This window comes from Triturus cristatus, chromosome 4_1 (assembly GCF_964204655.1).
Source record: "Triturus cristatus chromosome 4_1, aTriCri1.1, whole genome shotgun sequence".
Lineage (NCBI taxonomy): Eukaryota > Metazoa > Chordata > Amphibia > Caudata > Salamandridae > Triturus > Triturus cristatus.
The window spans coordinates 216328164-216351479 of record NC_140585.1 but is presented as its reverse complement, the minus strand read 5'-3'; the positions used below and the strand labels follow the sequence as shown (position 1 = coordinate 216351479).

The window sequence follows — 23316 nt, the reverse complement described above, 5'->3', positions numbered from 1 at the left end:
TAGATTTGGCTTTATGCTGTTTCCTTTGTATTTCTATAATCTCTGTTTCCTTTGTATTTCTATAATCTCGTGTTGAGGTGTGTTTATGTTCAGTTATTTTTGGCTTTGTAATAAACCAAACTGACCTTCCTAAATTTGTCCTTTGGTTATTATGTATTCGGAGGTAGCAGTTTAAATTAATTGTGTACTAATGAATTTTTCCACTTCACACGTTCATGCTGCTAAAAAGATCCATCGGAAAGTGTCTCTAAAAAAGTAAAGAACACATTTATGGGCCCCCTTTCACACCAATCACGTATACTATTTGTCCTGCACTGTACCATCTCTCAGGCATACGTATACATCCTCACCCAGCACACACCACAATGCAGACCAAAGTTTGAGTTAAGCACTGCAGCATAACTTTACTGGAGTGGCTAGGAGGCATCATTTTAGTGACACAGGTACAACCGACCATTCCATCTATTGATCACTAAAAGCGGTATGTTGCCACCAATCATTCAATCAATCAGGGGTTTATTGAAGCACAACTACTCACTTGTAGGGTCTCAAGGCACTAGGGGTGGGGGAGGTGCAGGTTTCAATCCATCAATTAGGAGGGGTCTGTCGAAGACCGAGGTCTTGAGGTTTCTTGCGAAGATGGGGAGCGATGTTGTCTGTCTGAGGTGGAGCGGAAGGGCGTTCCATGCCTTGGGCACAAGGAAGGAGAAGGAGCGGCCTCCGGATCTGGTCTTTCTGGTGCGAGGGACCACTGCGTAGGAAAGCTGGGCTGATTGTAGGGTCCTTTGGGGTGCGTGAAATTTGAGTCGGCTGTTCAGGTATGCGTGTTGAGATAGCTTTATTTCGATATGATAAATATCTTAAAAAGCAGTACATAAACTTATGAACAGTAAAACAATAAAAGGAGCCAATACATAGAGAAATAACCATACATTTCATACTACAAGTGGTCCCAATAAGTTAAGTAAAATCAGTTTAAAAGTACAGATTAAACAAGGTACAAAAGCCTAGTTGATCTGATACGCCAAGCCCATCCTAGGAACTTTGCTAAGCCACAAGCAAAGAGGGGCCGTGGGTCGTTTTTCAATATACGTAGGGCCTCCTTATAATGTCTTGTTCCAAGTTCTCTACAGAGTGGCTTTGCTGGTCCGGTGCTGTGGAGGGCCTTGTGTGCGTGGGTGAGTATCTTGAAAGTGATTCTCGCCTTGACGGGGAGCCAGTGGAGTGTGCGCAGGTGCTGGGAGATGTGCCAGTGTTTTGGCAGGTTGAGGACTAGTCTTGTGGCGGCGTTCTGGATGTTTTGTAGCTTGCAGGTTAGATTTTTGTTTATTCCGGCGTAGAGTGCATTGCTGTAGTCGAGTCTGCTGGTGACCAGGGCGTGAGTGACGGTCTTTCAGGGTTGAAGGGGGATCCATTTGAAGGGCTTACGAAGGAGGCGGAGGGTGTGGAAGCAGGAAGAAGAGATGGAGTTGATTTGGCATTCCATTTTGAGTTCGGAGTCTAGGATGATTCCCAGGTTGCGTGCATGGTCTGTGGGGGTTGGCAGGTTTCCGAGGGCGGAGGGCCACCAGGTGTCGCTCCAGGTGTCGGGGATTTGGCCCATGATGAATACTTCTGTTTTGTTGGTGTCTCGTTGTAGGCAGCTGTTTTTCATCCATTTGGCAATGGCTTCCATGCCTTCTTGAAAGTTGTGTCCGGTGGTGTTGGGCTCGTTGGATAGGGAGAGGATGAGTTGGGTGTCGTCCGCGTATGACACAATGTTGAGTCCGTAGGTTCTGACGATGGGGGCGAGTGGAGCCATGTAGATGTTGAAAAGCGTTGGGCTTAGTGGGAGGACTGGGGGACTCAGCAAGTGGTAGGTGTAGGGTCCAAGAGGAAAGGAGGGAGTCTGACCCGCTGCGTTCTGAAGGAGAGGAAGGAGCAGATCCAGTCAAGGGCCTTGTCCTGGATTCCTGCATCGTAGAGTCTGCGTATTAGGGTGTGGTGGGAAACTGTGTCGAATGCTGCTGAGAGGTCGAGGAGATGAGGGCTACTGTCTCTCCTTTGTCCAGTAGGGTGCGGATGTCGTCTGTTGCGGCGAGGACGGCGGTTTCCATGCTGTGTTTTTTTCTGAAACCTGACTGGGAGGAGTTGAGGATGTTGTGTTTTTCAATGATTGCGGCGAGTTGGCTGTTGATGGGTCTCGATGACTTTTGCTGGGAACAGGAGCAGGGAGATGGGTCTGTAGTTTTTGAGGTTAGTGGGGTCTGCCAAGGGTTTCTTCAGGAGGGTGTTGACCTCGGTGTGTTTCGAGTTTTCGGGGAATGAGGCAGTCGCCAGGGAGCGGTTGATGGTGTGGCGGAGCATGGGTGCGATGTTGTTGGCGGTTCTGTTAAAGATGTGGTGAGGGCAGGGGTCCGTGGGGGCCCCTGAGTGTATTGACTTCATTGTATTCAGTGTGTTTTCGGGGGTGGTGAGGACTGTCGAGTTGTCAATCGCTAGTTTCTGGGCGTCGGGGGTGGTTGGTGAGGGCTCAGTGTGTTAGTTGTCTTTGTCAAAGTTGTCATAGATGCTCTTGATTTTGTGGTGGAAAAAGGTGCTTAGTTTGTCGCAGAGGTCTTGTGAGAGAGGGATGTCATTCGACTTGCTGGTGGGTTGGGTGAACACCTTGATGATGCTGAAGAGTTCCTTGTTGTTGTGCACATGGGTGGAGATTCTGTCTTCAATCGCTTTTTTGCTCGTTTCTCTTATGAGTGGGTGTTGGTGGCGGCTCTGAAGTTGTTGTTGGCTTCTGTGGATTTGGTGTTCCTCTAGGCCTTTTTGATGCGGCGACACGTGCATCTGGACTCTCAAAGTTCAGTGGTAAACCATCTGGCTTTGGTGGCGCGGGTATTGTTGTTTTTCTTGAGGGACGCTAGGGTGCTGGCGCTGTCCGAGGTCCATCTATGAAGGGTTTGGGCTGCGGTGTTGGGGTAGTCGTTTTCCGCGATGGTAGGGGTGGAATTGTTGAGTGAGGAGGTGAGCTGGTCGTCAATGATTTTGGTCCAGTTTCTTCATGGGAGCAGGTGCTGGTGTCTGTGGATGGTGGGTATTCCGAAGGTGAAGTGGACACAGTGATGTTCGGTCCCTGGGAATTCGGTGGTGTGGCTGAAGGTGAGGGAGTTTCCTGTAGTGAAGGTGGGGTTGAGGGTGTGTCCTGCTGAGTGCGTGGGCTTGGTCACGATCTGGCGTACTCCAATGTTGTGGAGGTTGTCCAGGAGGGATGTGGTGTTGGGGTCCAGTTGGTTGTCGAGGTGGAAGTTGAGATCTCCCAGCAGGGTGTAGTTGATGGATGCGATGGCCTGCGGGGAGATGATGTCCATGATGGATTTGGCGAAATGTCCGCGGGGTCCAGGGGGTCGGTAAATAAGAGTTCCACGGAGGGTGGCTGTGGTGCGGGCCAGTATCTTGAAGTGAAGGTGTTCCATCAGTTCTGTGGGCTCGTCAGGGAGTGTGCTCAGGTGGAGGCTGGATTTATGGATGATGGCGATTCCTCCTCCCGGGTGGGTGGGGCTGTCCATCCTGGAGATCTTGTATCCTTGGGAGATGGCGATGGTGATGTCCGTCCCGAAGTGGTGTTGGTCCAGGTTTCCCTGAAGAACGCTACCTCCGGTGTGGTGCTGTCAGACAGGTCCCAGATTTTGGTGGCGTGTTTGTGGAGGGATCGGACGTTGAGGAGGATGCATTGCAGGGTCTTTGGTTCGGTTGTGTTCTTGCAGGTATGTTGCCCTGGGTCTGTGTTTTTGGCGGTGCAGCAGGAGTGCCGACAGCGGTGACAGCTGAATGGTCCGTGGGTGTCGGCTGGTGATGCTTGCTTGCAGTTGTTGTTGTGGTCTGGGTTGAGTGCGTGGAGTGCCGCTGCATCTTAGCATTGGCGGGGCGTAGGTCCAGGAGTCCTGGTGCTTATCATGGTCGGGTCGCGGACGGGCACAGACGGCCTTGCCTTTGGTGCACATTTGGCATGCCTGTGGCGCAGTCGCGCAATGGCCGCCATTAAGTAAGGGTCAGGGAGGGCTGGACAGCTGGGAGGCGGGAGCGGGGAGGGGAGTGGGATTGGGCCGGTCACGCTGGAAGGGAGGGGCCACGGGGGCAGCAGCGGCAGGGTAAAAAGGGATAAAGGAGTTAAAGGAAAGGGGGAAAATAAGCAGAATTAAGGCCCAAAAGAGAAGAGATGCAGAAAAGTGCAGAAAGGTGAAAAATAGAAGAGGGCAGAAAAACAAGTGAAAACGAGTGAAAGAGCAGAGCAAGTAAGACCTCCGACCCTTGGTCTAGGTCCACTCTCTCCCCGCAGCTCTGCTGTGCCGTCTCTTGCCTCCAGACCCCGACCTTCTCCTTGGAGGTTCGAGGCTGCTGCCCGCTCCTGCGCCTGATGCCTGCTCCAACTGGGACCAGAATGCCTGCAACCACCGTAACCTTTCTCAGCAGCTTTTTTTCTTAATTTTTCCCTGTTGTGCCACTGTTATTGTGCCCATCTGTGTCTTGCTCTAATTCCACCACTGTTTTTATTTTCTCGTGCCTGCCTGTTCCTTTCGCCTTTCGCTGCTGCTGCCCCTGCGGCCTCTCCCCATGGGAATTCCCCCCTGGTATTCCTCCCTGGAATTCCCCCGCTCCTGCCTCCCAGCCTCTCCTCCCTCCCACCTCCCCTACTTAATGGCGGCCGCTGTGCGGTTGCACCACGAAGGCGTGCAGCAGGCTGAAGACTCGCCAAAGCCAAGCCCGTCTGTGCCTGTCCCTTACCCGACCGCGGCCAGCGCCAGGAACCCTGGACCTCCCACTACCCACCGCTACGACACCACCCCCCTCTTCGCACTCAACCCTGAAAGATTTAGAGAATGCCAACAGGCCTTGCTGAACACGAACCACGGCCAGTTCTCCTGCCTCCACTGCCGCCAGACCCTCACCGCCACCACGGCCTCCAACACCACCGACGTCAGCACCGGCGGCGCTCTAAAATGCATCCTCATCAACGTACGCTCCGTACACAAACATGCCATGGAAATCTGAAACCTACTTGACTCTCTCTCGCCTGACATCGCCTTCTTCACAGAGACCTGGACCAACTCATCCTCCGCCCCCGCCCCCGACATCAGCACCACCATCCCAGACGGATACAAGATTCACAGGAAAGACCACCCCAACCACCCAGGAGGGGGCTTCGCCATCACCCACAAGAGCACCCTCCGCCTCACCACCTCCAGCGAAACCTTCCCCTCCTCCGAATAACTGCACTTCCAGATCCAGAAAACCCCCAAAACCACACTCCGAGGAACCCTCATCTACAGACACCCTTCGCCACCACCATCACCAACTTCATCGCACCCCACGCCATCGCCTCAACAAACTACATACTCATTGGAGACCTGAACTTCCACCTCGACAACCCCAGCGACCCCAACTCCACTATCCTTCGTGACAACCTCGCTAGCATCGGACTTAAACACTCGTCAACACACCGACCCACTGAGCAGGACACACTCTCGACCCCATCTTCACGGCAGGAAACAGAGTCCAATTGAGCCACACAATGCAGCCGCCATGGACTGAACACCACTGCGTACACTTCGCCATCAACAAACCAAAGGCACCCAAACCATCCCCACGTCCCCCAACAGGAACTGGAGCATGGGTACCGACGAGCAACTTAACTCCACCCTAACCTGAGACAACCACACCTGGGCACCCAAAGCAAACGACGCAGCCAGAGAACTCCACACCTGGATCTCCGACTGCGCAGACGAGCTCGCCCGCTACACAACCCCAACAGACAACACCCCAGGAAAGCCACCTGGTTCACCACCGCTCTCTAAGAAGCCAGACACTCCTGCAGACGCCTGGAGAAGAACTGGAGAAACACCATGACAACCGAAAACCACACCACCTACAAGGACACCATGACAGACTACCACAACCCGATCAGAGACACCAAGAGGAACTTCATCCACAACAAAATCCTGGCCAACTCCACTAACTCCGAGGAACTTTTCAGTGTCATTCAAGAATTCACCAAACCACAGAGCGAAGCCACAGACATCACCCCATCCTAAGACCTCTGCGACAAGCTTGGATCCTATTTCCACCTCCACCTTCCACCAGGATGTCCCTCTCCCGGCCGCGCAGCGGACGCGCGCAGCGGGCGCGCCGGCGGCGCGCCATAGGCCCGCCAAAGGCAAACCCGTCTGCGCCGGTCCGCGCCAGGCCGGGACCCGGGGACCCTCACTATGCCAATTTTGTTACATACTCCTCTGTATATCTGCTAGCTTAGCGTGCCGATTGGCCCATTAGCAATACCTTGGAGGCTCACCTTAACACTCTTGGCATTTTCCAGTCATACTAAACCAATTTGCCGCTTAACCTTCTCAGTTCGCAAACATCGGTGTCACCGCCTGTATATTTGCAACCGCCGCCCCGACCCCGCGCATGTCCCCCTCCCATGGCCACTGCCTACCTCCTCAATACCCGCTCTGCGGTCAAACATCAAGTGGAGATTTTTGACCTCCTGGATACCACTAAGCCTGATGTTTTGTTCCTGACTGAAACCTGGTTTACTCCCGACTCTTTACCAGATGTGTTAGCAGCCCTTCCCACCCTGTACTACGTCCTTCGTGCCGACCGCCCGGAGGGGAAGACTGGGGGTGGAGTGGCGATGATAGTCCGCTCCAGCCTCCAGTTCCAACTCCTCCCTCACCCCCCATTGCAGCAGTTGACTGTCTGATTGTTCGATCTACCAACCTTGCGACCCCTCTTACCTGTGTGTTTCTTTATCGGCCTCCTCAGATAATGCCCCATTTTATCCCTGTCATACAAGAACTGCTGGCTACTGTTGTTGTGAATAACTCCGCGGTGCTATTATTAGGAGATTTTAATTTCTGGCCGGGTGACCTTCGTGAGGACCCCATGTCCAAAGATTTCAATAATACCCTTCACTGTATGAACTTTACATCCCACATCTCCCTTCCCACTCACATACACGGTCACACCCTGGACCAAGTATGGACCGCCAATCAGCCGATCTCCATCTCCTCTGTGCTCCCATGCGCTTGGTCAGACCATTCTCTGATCTCCTTCCTTCTTGACTTGAGGGCGGTCATTAACCCCGCCTTACCTAAAAACATCAGTGCTCGAAACTGGAACCGTGTGGATGTGCCCGCTCTTTGCCGCTCCTTGGTGTCTTCACCCCCCTATCTTAGCTGACACCTCCCCCAATTCTCAGGTGACTTCCATCAATAGCTGGCTGCTTGCTTCTCGTGACTTAGTTGCCCCCCTCAAACGGATTATTCAATTCAATAATACTTTATTTCGACCTGTTTCGGCCATAAAAGCAGCATGTAAAACACAGTACATTAAAATACACAATAGAAAACATCAATACTAAAATTTAGGGCTGATAAACCCAAGTTTGTCTAGGCACTGTTACGAATTATAAAACTCCTTTTTATCCAAAAAGCATGAAGATACTTAGAGAGTGCAAACACAATATAACCTGCTGTGTTCGATTTAAAGATTCTAAGTGCATCTGCATATTTACGGAAGCCCAGGTTCCTACATACTGGTACAATCCAGTGCTTCCGGGCTCTGCTGTACATGGGACAGAAGAATAGGATGTGACAATCATTCTCTATGTCCGTACCGCAGCCTGGGCATTTGGAAACCCCGGTGCTAGACCACTTGTTAGTAAGGCATGCAAGAGGGAGGCAGCCAAACCTCCATTGGATATATAGCTTTCTAGCCAGTACAGGGTAAATTACATTCAAATAATCCTCAAAAGAGTATACAGTTTTTATCTCTAGGAATGAATTTACCATAGAACCATTACATGAGTCATGCAACCATGCACTAGTTCGTCTAGATCTATATGACTGGGTGAGCAGTTTCCCTGAGATCTCACTGCAGGCAATCGCTGGCTGGTGCCACATGTCTGCAAGACCCATTAACATTAGTTCATGTTTGACATAGGAGAGCCAGGGAATGTGCACAGCTTTGCTCAGATTTAGTACTTCCTGAAGTTCAGTTCTATATTGTATAAGTTCAGGGGTTAGCCATAGTCTCCTCCAGAATCTAAGGGGTTTTATAGATAGTTCCTCCTGAATTGGGAATAAATCCAGATCGAGCCTTAAAGGAATAAGGGGAGTACTTTGTGGGAGCAGTAGCAGCTGCCTCAAGAATCTGTTCTCCGCTTTGGTTAATTCGGGACTCACAACGTGCCCCCATAGTTCCCCACCATACAAGGCCGCTGGTCTTGCCCTGGATTTATAGATTTCGAGCCCTGGGCTTATGGGCTTGTATGATGAGACATTATTCATTTTCAATATTCCGCCCGCTATTTGGGTCAGTTTGAGCTGTGATTTTAAGAGATGGGGAGCCCAGGAAAGGTTTTCGCTCAATGTGACACCTAGGTATTGAAAGGTCTGCACTCTCTCTAACGAGACTGTATCCAAGATAGGAGGGGGCCTGGTGCGTGGTGAGGGATTAAAAATCATGAATTTGGTTTTGTCTACGTTGATCTGTAGACCATGATCGATACAAAATTCATGAAACCCATCCAGTATGCGCTGTATCCCCATGGGTGACTTAGATAGTAAAAGAGTGTCGTCGGCAAACATTATGGCCGCGACTTTCTTACCTGCCAGCCTAGGTGCGTCGTTGTTTAATACTGCATCCAGGCAGGAGATCAACCCATTCACATATAGGCAGAACAAGGTAGGGGCAAGGACACACCCTTGCCTAACTCCCTTGTTTACCGGAAACCTCGCAGACAAAACTCCTCCCCTCGCACACCTGACCTGTGCAAAATTCTGTGTATGCAATCTCACTAGTATATCCAGCAGAGCATTGGGTATTCCGAGATCCCGGAGAACAGCCCACAATTTCCCCCTTGGCACGGTATCAAATGCTGAACGGAGATCAACAAACACCATATAGAGGCTGCCACCCTCTATTGTGACAGTCTTCCAGTACAGCATAGCTAGGCGGAATAACTGATCCGTAGTAGATGTTTTACTCCTAAAACCAGCCTGGTAGGGAGACAGAATTTCGTTCTCATTGATCCACTCTTGCAAACGATCTAAAATAAGTCGCGCAAATATTTTTTGGGGGACATCAATGAGGCTGATGGGTCTGTAATTTACTGGGAGCAAGGGTGATCCCTTTTTGAAAATAGGTATAATTTCAGCTCCCAACCATGAGCCTGGAACTTCTGCACCTCGCAGGATAGTATTAAATAGAGCGCACAGGTACGGGGCCCAAATCATGGGTTGTTCCTTAAACATATCACCCGGAAGTTTATCTATTCCTGGTGCTTTGCCCCACATCAGTTTTCCCAGGGCAATGGTGATATCCTCACAGGTGAATTCCAGGGTCTCATCCTCATCATCTCCAGGATTATAGGAATGTATAGGCAGAACGTCTAGGTCGGAGGTTACTGCATAAAGAGACTTAAAATGGGATTCCCAAACCCCAGGATCTAGATTTATTTCTATTGCATTGCGGGGTTCAGCAGTCCCTGTATTCACAATTGCCCAGAATCTCCGCGATTCCTTGTTAGTGAGTGCAGAGGCAAGATTGTGCCAGCGCTCCCAGTCCCAGGCAATTTTTGCCTGTTCCATTACTTCCTTATAGGAGCGTCTAAAAGCACGAATAATTGAGCTATCAGTACCATCCTTAATTGCATTTACCAGTTTAGTTTTTGACTCCTGCACGCAGCATTATACCAGGAGGAAGGGCGTGGCACCATAGGTTGGTTGGTTGTTACAGTTGGATTAAAAATATCGGCTAACGTGTCCACCAGATCCTGGTGAAGAGTAAGCAACTTCGCAGGAGGAACAGGATGCTCTCCTGCAATCAAGATGTCCCTTGCCATGGTAAGAAAAGGGAGGATAGTTGAATATAGGCTGGAGAGTGCATCCCTCTTCTCTCGCAGTGTCGCCCACTTGACTCGCCGCCTATTGTTGGATAGAACGAGGCCAGGGTCAATTGGCACTTCAGTTGGTCGCCTTGAAACAAGGGGGGATACCATCTTTAACACCAGGGCGTTGTGATCGCTGTCCGTCCTGGGCAGTACCTCCAGATCCACGATCTTTGGCCAAAGCCTGGTCTCGACCATGACATAGTCTAGGTGGGATTCGTGGTCTTTTTTATTATACGTACACCTAGAAGGGATGTCCGAAGGTTTCCTACCATTGACCGCCCTAACTGAGTTGTGGAGGGTAAGGGACATAATCTGTGTGGCTAATGGATACCAAGCCTTTGCAGGAGCAGAGTTGCAGGGGGGGATTCCCCTGAACTCATCCTCTACCATCAGGGCTCCCTCGTTCACCCCTATTAAGGGCTCATAGTGGCAGTTGAAATCGCCTGCAATTATATACTGAGTTTCCCGATTCAGAGAATCGAGAAAAACTGATAGTTCCCTGATGGTATTGGATTCCCTTGCCAGTGCTGTAGGGCGGGAATAGACATTGATTAGTGCTAGTTTAAAGGAGGATGGCCATGTCATTAAGACACATAAAATGTCATCTGAGTTGGTCTGAATTGGTTCTGCTTTGCAGCCCAGGTGGATACCAACCCATGTGGTTAGGCCACCGGACGGCCTCCCGATGCCTCCCCAGCGCGCCAGGGTATTAAAGGCCACAAACCCCAGTCTATGGGCTCCCTCCCTGGCCCAAGTCTCTTGGAATAAGATCACATCGAAGGTATCTACAAAGGTGCCCCATTCAGGGCACTTGAGTTTGGTGCTTAATCCCGCCACATTCCAGGATGTTATGGTCATGTGCTGTACGTGGCTCATGGGTAGGGGTAGGAGATCAGGCGAATGGGAAAGACTCTCCAGTGGGTTGGATTCAATGGGGTCCGCGGGAGCAATACTATCGTTGGCTGATTTTTCTGTGAGATGTTGCTCACTGATACTACAGCCGAATCTCTCTGGGGAATAGCCAGAACAGATCCCTCCAGGAGGGGAAGGAACCTCCCTGTGGCAGGGAAGCATGTTGCCTTCACGAGTTACCTCATTCTGGTTGGAATCCTGGGTTCCATCTATCGGCCTATCCAGTCAGTCCACCTGATCTAACTGGCTGAACCTGTTATAGAGGGGGATAGAAGGGCGAGGCAAGGTGTTAGCTTCTCGCCTCGATTTCCCGACACGCCCCCAACGGGAGTGGGGTACAAGGGTCCATTCAGTTTCTTGCCGGATCGCAGATTCACTAGGGTAAAAAGAGGTGAGTGGGCAGATTGCGATTTTGGTTTCAATGCGGGGGGATCCCCACCTGCAGATGTACTCCACTGTTCTGGGATCCTTGAAGTTGACTATGACGCAGTCACCTTGTATAGTTTTGGGGGTGTGACCTATCCAACCCACCCTTCTGACCATGATAATCTCACTACTAACGTGGGGGGGGCAGGGGCCTGTGGATACACAACCATTGCATCGTCTTGTTCTTTAGGGAATTAAAATCCTCTGTGGTAGCTTCACTAATTTCAGGAACGCCTGTGAGTATGACCACAAGGGGGCATGATTCGGGAGGTAAATCGATTGTCGGAGTGTGCCCAGGTACCTCTCCCGAAACTCCCCTCCTTGACGATCTTCCACTATCACTACCTTTTGCCGCAAGAACAGATACTGTAATATTGGGAACTGGTTGTTGGGTGTCAGAGAGCCTGTCTTCGAGTTGTAGTGGTGGTGGGTTGGCAATATGATCTGGAGCTACCTGAACTGTTACAGAGTGGTTGGACAGTGACTGAGTGTTTGGGTGATTGGAAGGTGCAGCTTGTGTTATCCCATCCGTCCTACTATTGTGGGTGCATTGGCAGGAGCATTGCAAGTGTGTGGTATTATGGGCGTTACCAAATGCACCCTTGATATGAGTCTCAAGCTGTGCCAGGTGGGTTGTAATGCTATCTAACCTTTTTGTAATGGGATCAAGTAGGGTGTGCAGCAATGAATTAAGTTGCAAGATTGTTACAACCCCATCAGTTTGAAGCGAGGTGTTGGGGTAGGCACTTACATCAACCGTAACAGTAGTGGGAGCTAGGTGCGGGGTACATGACTCGGAATCTTCACTTAGCATGGTGGGAGCTACAGTGGTTAGATTTTCTCGACGCTTTGAAGTTTTAGTTCCCCCAGGATAGGTTATTTTCCCGCTAGGAGCTTTGGACTTGATTTTAGGAGGCATTACCAGAGTTTTACCCTTCTTATTTCGCAGGGTAGGACCTGAGCACAGCGGTGGAGGGGATCCAGTTTTCGGTGATGTTAGCAATTCGTCACAACTCGTAGTATCACTTTGTGGTGTGTCATCTATGAATTGGGTCAATGGGAGTGTGGATGGTTTGGCGCCTGGGCAGTTGGGAGTACCCTCGATAGCTCGGGGGGTGCAGGCAGAGGCTAGAGGACCCAGAGAAGAACGTCTGGCCTGTGCAAGTTCTTGCGAAAATCTACGTTCCATGAGAACTATGCCCTGATCTATCACTGAGTTGGCTCTGATAATCAAATTATCTAGTGTGCCCGTGAGATTGTCATTACGAACAAGATTCCTGCCCACTTTGGTAGCCATTGCGCTTAAATCAGAATATATGAAAGAAAAGCGTTGGAGCACCCACAACTAAGTCATACAATGCCTAACACCCGCTATACCCGCTAAACCCTGTCAACCAGCAAACAATGCAAGTTAGAACCTACACACAAGTCCGTGGATGAAAGGGAGGTGGCCCGGACCGGACTCTTGCGGGCTCGAACGGGCTACAACGGGCCCGCCCTTGGCCCGGGCTTCGCCCGCGCTGCGGAAGTACGTGGACGAAAATAAATAGGGAAAGGGGGCGGGGCGTTAGGAAGAGGACCAGGTGAGCACAGTTAGCGGAGCGCAATGCTCCGTGGTCCTCGCAGTCCCGTGGGTTTGAAGATCAGAGGCCCCCAAAAGCAGCGTAGCGTCCTGAAACACAGGGAGCGTTGAAGAAACCCAGCCTGAAGTGCACCAGCCAAGATTTTAAATGCTGAAGCCTACGAGCGGCCCCCGCGCAGCGGGGGCCGCGAGGCGTGGCATTGGAGGTGAGACCAGCGGGAAGAGGAACAGGTGAGCACAGTTAGCGGAGCGCAGTGCTCCGTGGTCCTCGCAGTCCCGTGGGTTTGAAGATCAGAGGCCCCCAAAAGCAGCGTAGCGTCCTGAAACACAGGGAGCGTTTAAGAAACCCAGCCTGAAGTGCACCAGCCAAGATTTTTAAATGCTGAAGCCTACCAGCGGCTCCCGCGCAGCGGGGGCCGCGAGGCGTGGCGTTGGAGGTGAGACCAGCGGGAAGAGGAACAGGTGAGCACAGTTAGCGGAGCGCAGTGCTCCGTGGTCCTCGCAGTCCCGTGGGTTTGAAGATCAGAGGCCCCCAAAAGCAGCGTAGCGTCCTGAAACACAGGGAGCGTTGAAGAAACCCAGCCTGAAGTGCACCAGCCAAGATTTTAAATGCTGAAGCCTACGAGCGGCTCCCGCGCAGCGGGGGCCGCGAGGCGTGGCGTTGGAGGTGAGACCAGCGGGAAGAGGAACAGGTGAGCACAGTTAGCAGAGCGCAATGCTCCGTGGTCCTCGCAGTCCCGTGGGTTTGAAGATCAGAGGCCCCCAAAAGCAGCGTAGCGTCCTGAAACACAGGGAGCGTTGAAGAAACCCGGATTAGAACATGTCGTTCCCATGATGCCAACAGATGGTTCACCGCTGACCTAAAAACCCAGAAACTCGCGCTTAGGCAGGCCGAACGCCGCTGGAGGCATGAGTACAGCCCGGTTCTGAAGGCTCACTACTTGGCCCTTCTCCGGGACTATAAAAAAGCTATTCTCTTAGCCAAGTCGGAATATTTTTCCCATAAAATCCATCAAGCGGCCAACAAACCTAAAGAGATCTTCACGATCGTACATGAACTCGCAGCCTCTGATAGAGTTACCCCTAAGCCCTCCCCCTCTCAACCCCTCTGCAATGCCCTCAATGACTACTTCACCGAGAAGACTGCTAAGATCAAGCGCCACATCCCGACGCCTCCCGCTTCTTTCTTTTGTCCCTTGCCACCGCCCACCCTCTCCACCCTTGACTATTTCCCCTTGATCTCCAAGGAGGCCTTCCTCTCTCTCTTGAGGAAAGTCAAGACAGGCTCTCCCTCTGACCTTTGTCCTGCCCATATTCTGAGGGAGATATTTTCCAGCTGCCCTGATCCCCCCCTTACCCTGCTCAACTCTTCCATTTCTCAGGGAACTGTTCCTAACTTGTTTAAAGTTGCTACGGTTATCCCCATTCTTAAAAAGGCGGGTGCCGACCCCACCCTTCCTTTGAATTTCAGACCCATCTCGCTGCTCCCTTTCCTTAGTAAGATCTTGGAGAGTCATATCACTTCCTGCCTCTCTTCCTATATTGAAGAAAATCACCTCCTTGCCGCTAACCAGGCTGGTTTCCGCCCGGCTCACTCTACGGAGTCCGTTGTTCTTTCCGTATTGGACGAGCTCAGGAGGAGCGCTGACATCAATTCTCCCCAGGCCTTGGTCCTCCTCGACCTGTCCGCCGCCTTGTCGACCACTCTATTCTTTTAGACCGTGTCGGGGGCGCCGGCGTTCGGGGTTCGGCCCTGGCCTGGCTCACCTCCTTTCTGACGGACCGTACCCAGGCCGTCAGATTGGAGAGTTTTTCTGCCCCCGTCCGCCCTATATCCTGCGGGGTGCCTCAGGGCTCATCTCTCTCCCCTCTTCTCTTCAATCTTTATATATACCCTCTGATTGCAGCTTTGCAGGAAATGGAGGTCGCGGTGTTTAATTACGCCGATGACCTTCAGCTCATTTTCAACCTCTCCCCTTCTCCGGACTCTATCCTTAAGTTCCGCTCCACCCTGACTTTCATCTATGATTGGATGAACCTCAATCAACTTAAATTGAATACTGATAAGACGGAGCTGGTCCTTATCGGTGGTCCCTCTAACCCTTGGACCCCCACTTTTTGGCCCCCTACCTTCGGCTCCCCTCCCCTTCCCTCTGTGTCGGTGAAAACCTTGGGCATTAAAATCAGCCAGGACCTCTCTATGCACCCCCAGATCAGCTCGGTGGTTTCATCTTGCTTCCTATCCCTTAGAATAATTCGCAAAATTTCCCACTATTTATCTGTTGAAGCCCTTAAACTTATCATCTTGGCCATGATTCTATCTCGCCTGGATTATGGCAATGGCTTGTATGACGGTATTCCTGCGTACGAGCGCCGCCGTCTGCAGGCAGCTCGCCTTATTTATAGGCTCCCGAAATTTCACCACACTACTCCCCTACTAAAGACTCTTCACTGGCTTCCCATCCTGGAACGATCTTTATTCAAGATGGGTTGCCTGATCTTTATGTCACTGGCCGGTACGGCTCCAGCCTTCATTAGATCAAAGATCAGTGCCTACGTCCCTGGCAGAACCCTCCGTTCCTCTACCCAGTTCCTCCTCAGGGCCCCACGTTACCGTAGGAAAAAACTTGGCGGCTCTAGATTTTCTACGCTTGCCCCCCTCTTCTGGAACGCACTTCCCCTTGCCATCAGATCCATTTCCATCTACACGCACTTTCGCAAAGCCCTTAAAACTCACCTATTCTCTATGGCGTATTCATTGTAGTACTCTCCTTGCGTCCCTCTGGATAGTCTTTGTTCAGCACCAAGAAACCGCTTGGTAGTAGAGCGCTCTATAAAACCTTTCAACTTCAACTTGAACCTCATGATCAAAAACCTTAACGACAACTTCAACGACCATCCACCAGGCGCCACAGACGGCCCTCTTCCCCCCAGAAATACCAGCCAGCCCACCATCTCCAACTGGACACCGATCATGGCCAAAGACACCTCCTCAACCATGAAAAGCATCCACTCGGGGGCCCCACCGACCCCTGCCGTGTGGTAGATCCACAGAGCTGCGGCCACCATTGCACCTGAACTACAATGCACCATCAACACCACCTTCAAAACAGGCACCTTCCCAGATGACTGGAAGCGCGCAGAAGTCAGACCTCTGCTCAAGAAGCCCACAGCTGACCCCAACAACCTCAAGAACTATCGGCCCATCTCGCTCCGCCCCTTCGCAGCCAAAGTTGCAGAGAAAACAGTCAACAGGAAACTGACATGATTCATTGAAGAGAACGCCGTCCTGAACCCTTCCCAGTCCGTATTCCAAAGCAACCACAGCACAGAGACCGCCCTACTCGCCGCCACAGATGACATAAGCACCCTCCTGGATCAAGGCCACTCCACAGCCCTCATCCTACTTGACCTACAGCGGCCTTCGACACCGTCTCCCACCGCACACTAGTTGCCAGACTACACGATTCAGGCATACAAGGAACAGCCCTGGACTGGATCCGATCATTCTTCACCGGAAGAAGCCAAAGGATCAGACTCCCACCCTTCCTCTCCGACCCCACGAAAATCACCTGCGGAGTCCCACAGGGTTCATCCCTGAGCCCCACACTCTTCAACATCTACATAGCCCCCCTCGCAGCCATCGTCCGACAACACGGCCTCAACATCGCATCCTACGCCGACTACACCCAGCTCATCCTCTCCCTCATCAAAGACCCCACCACTTCCAAACTCAACTTCCAGAAAGGAATGCAAGACATCGCAGTCTGGATGACCAACAGCGACCTGAAGCTCAACGCCTAGAAGACAGAAGTCCTCGTCCTCGGTACCACCCCTTCTGCATGGGACAGCACCTGGTGGCCGACCGCCCTCGGATGCCCACCTACCTCCTCAGACCATGCCAAGAACCTCAGCATTGTACTCGACTCATCACTTACTATGAACCGACAGGCCAACGCCGTCACCTGCAGCTGCTTCAACACCCTCCGCATCCTCCGTAAGAGTTTCACATGGATCCCCCATGAGTCAAGGAAGACAATGACCCAAGCACTCATCACCAGCAGACTGGACTATGGAAACGCATTCTATGCCGGCATCAACAAGTCCCTACTCCGCAAACTCCAGACAATACAGAACACCGCCGCCAGACTCGTCCTCGGCATCCCCCGACACCAATACATCAGTCAAAACCTACGAAGTCTCCACTGGCTCCCCGTGGAGAAAAGAGTCACTTTCACAATCCTCACTCACGCTTACAAGTGCCTACTCAACAACGGACCCAAATACCTCAATGACAGAATCAACTTCCACGTACCCAAAAGAAACCTCCGATTTTCTAACCTTGCACTGGCCGAAATCCCTTGCATCCACAGAGCCAGAGCAGGTGGAAGATCCTTCTCTCACAGTGCAGCCAAGACCTGGAACAAGCTACCGGCAGACATCAGATGCCCCCCTCTCTGAACACCTTCAGAAAGAGCCTCAAGACCTGGCTCTTTGGCTAAACAGATCTGCGGACCCCCCCCCCTCAGCGCCTTGAGACCCCCACAGGTGAGTAGCGTGCGTACAATTCCCTGATTGATTGATTGATTGATTGATTGATTGAGAGGAAGGAGACAGAGGTCTACTGGACCATCAGGGATGAGGCGCAGGGAAACCTGCGGGTGGAGGAGGGCCTCGATCACCAACACTCGAGAGCACAGAAGCAGGCCTCACTTAATGGCGGAGCTGCGAGGGTGGGAGAGCAATTTCACTGACAATGAGTCAGTGGTCTTGCTCCAACACGCTTAAGCCACTTAACTCTAGGTTTGTTTGAACTGGTCTCTAAGTTAAAGCAGTAGACTTACACCTCCTAATGGTAACCCCTTGTGCATCCCTTATCGCCAATGAGACATACCTAGGTCATAGCACACCTGCATGGTCTCTGTTTGCTCATGAATAGGAACCATTTCTAAGGATCCAGATATCATTGCATCTGGGGCACTCAGGGCAGGGATATATGTATTCCACCATGTAAGGGACTTTGCTACCCCAACAGACTTCCCAGCCAGGCTGCACCAAACACAGTGGAAGGGGATCTACCCCAGAACCAGTTTTGAATGACCACAGAGGAGGGGAATCCTCATATCCTAGGCTTCACTTCTGGTTGTCACACAATCTCTGTACAAAGGAGGAAGAGTTCCTCCATAATGAATTTCAAGAGTAAGGTGCACAATGGGATTGTTTGCAATAGGGCAAATATGAACTGATGAAAAAGTGGGTAGGGTTGATCCTGTTAATTTTTTCCCATTGATTAAGCAGGAGCAAGAGCAGCCAAGGGGACATCATTGCAAAGGTGCTCGATTTCAGTGCACCTTCCTTGGATACAACCTCAGGCTTGCCCCACGGAAGGATTTTGAGTGTCATAAAAAATACTAAGGGCCTGATTACGAGTTTGCCTGTCTTAGAGTGGTCCACCATGCCAGGCCCCCGCTCCAAAACTGCCAAACCAGTATGCAGATCGCCCACCGAATTCCGAGTAGAATCCTTGCTGCCAATCCTGCGGTGGTGGTCCCATGGTGATGCCTTTCAAAGGCTGGTATGTGAGCCTTAGAAAGACAGTGCATTCCAGCATGGCATAAACTGTGAAGTCCAGGCTGTGCTGGAACTGAAGGTGCATACAACGGGGGGGGCACACCAAGTGCCCCCCTGCATTGACCCCCATGCACAAAGGCACCAGGGGTGTCATTAGGGCCCCTTTAGTTTCCTCAATACCACTCTTTTTACGGTGAGCTCACTGCTATGAAAACTGTGGCAGTGAGGAAATGTGTAATATGCTTAGCGGTACTGCAGTGGCATAACCTGCATATTACAGCCACACACCACTGCAAGACTGCCCAGGGATCAGGGATCCCCAACGGTAACAGCGGTTCATGGCTGTCCAACTGCCAAAGTCCCAATACTGTGGGCTTCCGCCATACTCATAATTGGCACCTAAGAAGGGAAAATCTTTGAACCTGATTGGGGTATCCCACAGGCACTCCATTGAGGACTGCCTGAAATCATGCCTAGTTCCCATCCTACAACTTCCATCAACTATCACTTGCACTTAGTGCTTTTTACTACTATTTTACCTAAAAAATGTTCCCCTGATTGGATTTTTTGTTATTTTAGTATCATTTTGTTCATTAAAAATGACTCTATTTTTCTAATTCAGTTTGTGATTTTTATTGTTTGGTGTTTTGACTTCATTAATATTTTGGTACTGCATAAATACTTTACACACACCCTAAGTTGAGCCTGTCTGCTCTGTGCCATAGCTACCAGGGGGTTGAGCTCAGGTTAATTTTGTGTTTTTGCAGTTCGCCCTGACAAGTTAGTGACAATATTACTTGAAGAGGGCTACTGCCCACCCCAAATAATAATCCACTTTCCTACACCTATAATACATCGGATCTCTGCATTAGTTTTTGGCATCTGTGGGTGTAAGGCTGGACAACTCAGTAGAGATGAACACATGTGACTGAGTTTTCAACAAAACAGTCAAAAAACTAGTAAGCCCAACAACCTCCCCCGAAATTAGAAAAATCATCCCAGAGGTGCCAGCACAGGTCAAAGTGGGAGACCATGGTCTTAAGTTGATACATTGAAGCAGGCTGCTGGCATAGTGCTAGAGCCTACAAGAAATTTCCTGGGAGTACCAAATTTCAGAGATCCACATCTCCGAATTGGATCATAATGGTCAGGATTGTTAGTTTGTGTATACGGTGTTGAATAGCATTGGGAGTTTAAATATACATACCTCCAGTATAGTATATAAGTGATATCAATCTTTCTTGAATCAAGAATCAAGGTGAATGGCCATGAACAAAGGACACTTCCTCAAGTGCTGGGTGAAGCTGAAAACAGGGAGAGAGAGACAAGGGAGGGGCAGGTCTTCTACTTCACAGCTCCTGAATTCCTTGAAAATAACTTTGCAGGTAATAACCTCTGAACTCAAAGACGAGTCCTAGGGTGATTGTGTTCAGCTGAGTCCTAGGGTTCTCATGGGTTTTTGGCAGCTCATTCTTTAGAGATGACCTCCAAGCAGGCTTCATTAAGCTCGGTATTTCTATTTAAGTTCTTTATACCATGCCTAACACCTTCTCCTTCTCAATGGGGAGGATGCAGCAGCAAGGCCTATTTCAAAGCCTAAGCCTAGTTCCTGATACATAACTATGAAGCATAGCTATTGTTGGAAATCAACATATTTTGCATGGAATTCTTCCAGACCTTTGCCTGCTGTAGCTGAACCCATTTTTGATGGCCATGGGCCTCTGCTCACTACATTCCTGCTAACCAGTGGTGACGTGTTAGTGTTCTCTCTTTTAAACATTATACCATTTAGCATATACCTAATTGACTTGTAAATCCCCAGTTCATGGTACCAATGTACCCAATGTAGCCAGGGCCTGTAAATTAAATGTTATTCTCCTAGTGGGCTGCAGCACGCATTGTGCCACCCACTAATGTAGCACTGTACAGCATGTGAACAGGTCTGCCATCACATCCTGGATGGGCAGTTTTAAACCATTTCGAACGAACTAACAAAATACACTTTTTGCTAGTTGTAAACCTTTTTTTCAATACTTATAAGTCAACCCTAAATGCCAATTGGGCAGGGTGCTTGATATTAAAATAGTAGAACATGTATATTTAAGGATGTACTTGCCCTGGTAGTGAAAAACCTCCAAAGTTGTTTTTTTAATGCAGCAAGGCTGGCTTTTCCACAGGGAAATATTGTAATATTATAGCAACTTAAGATGCTTAGGTTTTAATTTAATAGTAAATTCAGATTAATGGTAAAGTAGAATTTTAGATTACTATTTTGAAAATTACACTTTTAGAAAGTTGTCATTCATAGTACACAAGAAGGAGGACATATCAAGGGAATAAGAAGAGATGAAGACGAACTGGGTCCCATACCAGACCACAGATCTGGAGGCACTGATGCATCTTACTGAGATGGTCTGTGTCACATTCAGCCCCTTTGGTCTGTCAGCACATCCCCTCTTTACTTTGGTAGCCCATTGAGCTCTTTGTCTCAGAAGGTGTTCAAGTTCCCGGGCTTTTTGCCTTGTACACCAATTCTCCGCTGGGACCTCATGTGTCCTCTTCCCCCTTAGCTTGTCACAGTTAGCTGCTTTTCTATGGCAGACATATGCTGGGTGGCATTTTCCTCACATTCAAGTTTACAGCATTTGCCTTCTAGGCTTGAAGGCCACTTCCACCTACTTAGGCCTGATTGGCAGAGGGTGGACCTCATCTCACCACCCTTAGACCAGGCAGGTTTTCAACACCTCTTTTTATCATTTCCAACAAATTCAAAGTCTGAGTACCTATAGGACAGAATATCTAAAACATACTGAGGACTCCGAACCAAGAGTCCTTGGCAGTGTAGGAAAATGCCTCTTTTTACTTAGTCACCCCTTTTTTAGGAGGCTCATGCTGCTGTTTATTTATTTTATGGCCAATGACTCTATACTCCTCCTAACACCACGAAAAACCATCCACTTAGAAAAAGTTTGGTTACACAGTCCTGTGAAGGACAGAGACAAACCAGCCAAGTGTATCCCATGAAGGTGCTTTGCCGTTGGGACAAAGATTCAGGTTGCTTGGCAATTTTTCACAGCAGTCAATTTGTTACAGCAAGATGTCTTGTTCTCTTCAACTACAGCTTGCAGAATAGCACCACTGGAAGAATCTGAGCTCAGAAAACTGCTCAAGTCTGAACGCAGAAATCTTCACTGAGCGAAGTCACCTAAAGTATGTGACTACCGAGAGACTGTCCTTGGGTGAGAATTTAGAGCTTTACCCCAAAAATCAAAGGGTTCACCGGGACCTCAACTGGTGGGTATCTGGCCTCGCGGAGCTATCTCAGCCACAGCCTGCTGCCTTGCCTTATTGAGGATGTTTGACTTCCATTTCAAAGTCTAAGTCAGAGTTAAAACCTCCGACCAGGACGAACTTGGTTTCTTTTTGCAACTCACACTCCAACATGGTTGGCCTTAAATCATGCCTAGGTACCCGCCAACTGCAACCATAATACAGTCGTTGGAGACTAACGCTTTTTGGTGATATTATCATTAAAATTTTTAAAAATCAGATCTTCGGATTCTCTGATTGGATTTTTGTCAATTTGGTCACTACATTGTTTTGTATTTTCATAAATTTGAGTGGGATTTAAATTGTGGCGAGACTTTATAACAAGTTTAAATGCTTTACACATTTTCTAAAGTAAAGCTTGTCTGCTCTGTGCAATAGCTACCAGTGGTTGAGCTCAGGATTACATAACTAAAATCTTTAGTGGGCTTAAGAAGAATAGCGATATTATTACTTCTGATGGACTACTACCCCCCCCCCCCCAATAATAATTCACTTTCCCACCATGGCCATTGTGATTCAGTGCCTAGCCAAACCATGATCTCTCAAAGGATTATCCATGAGAGGAGTACTGGGAAGCACTCAAAACAATTATGGTACCACAAAGGCAACAAGTAGCAAGGCTTTCTCATGGACAGTGAAAATGTACAGCTTCTGAACGCTTTACCTTTGTAATTCAGGCCCTAAGTACGTCATCGCCACAAAACTGTTGCTTTTATCTGGATAATCCCTTCTAGGTGTGAATGGGACATGTGTTTATCAGCTGTTTTGAGAATTTTTGTCTTTTTATCCACATAGATCACAGAAAATGTTTTACAACCTTCGTTGACTGCAAATATTTAGGGCCTGATTGACAAAGGTAAACTTAATTTGTGTGTACGTTTATGATTCTGTGCTATTCACAAACACATTTACAAGTAGTATCTTTATGACTGTCCTATATTTTTATGTGTGGATTCTCCGCCAAGAGTTCCGAGCCTCCGCACTAATAAAGATACTACTTGTAAAATGTGTTTGTGAATAGCAAAAAGTAGCAAAAGTATAAGTTTACTTTTATGAACCAGGCCCTGAGAATGTTGCTATATACCCTTCATTCTCATGATAATGACAGTGACACAGGTCCAACTCACCTGAACCGGAACACAGAATCCACTGCCCATCTTGGTCAAAGTTTTCAGTGGTTGAACACCAGTATCTTCCATCCCTCCTTCCTTCTGTGGTGCATGTAAAGAACTTCTTCCCTTCAAATATAAAAGGAATTGCACAAAAGGCCTTGCTGGAATTTCCAGGGAGATCTACAATGCCAAACAAAATGATGACTTTCTGCTTAGGTGTAGAGAAAGCCTAAAACATTATTAGATGTATTTGTACATGCTGGTACACCAAGTAGAGTATTCTATACCTCTAAATATCACCCTATTTTTAATGACAATAATATTATTACTTTCTTTAGTGGAAAAAAAAGAACCAAGAAATATTACTGCGGTCAAGGGTCAACAAGTATCCACCAAAGGACTCGAAGCTAAATCATTCTTTTGTTCATTTGCATTCTCCTCACTTCATTCAATCTTCCTCT

General features: G+C 49.4%; 1 protein-coding gene across 1 annotated transcript in view; it reads right to left on the bottom strand.

Moving 5' to 3' along the window:
* Positions 1 to 23316, bottom strand: part of LOC146854098 (CD5 antigen-like) — a 116761-nt gene that overhangs the window by 70072 nt on the left and 23373 nt on the right. Inside the window, exon 3 of the mRNA XM_085650507.1 lies at positions 22871 to 23035. Within this exon, the coding sequence (XP_085506633.1) occupies positions 22871 to 23035 (165 nt within the window). The remainder of the gene's footprint in view (positions 1 to 22870; positions 23036 to 23316) is intronic.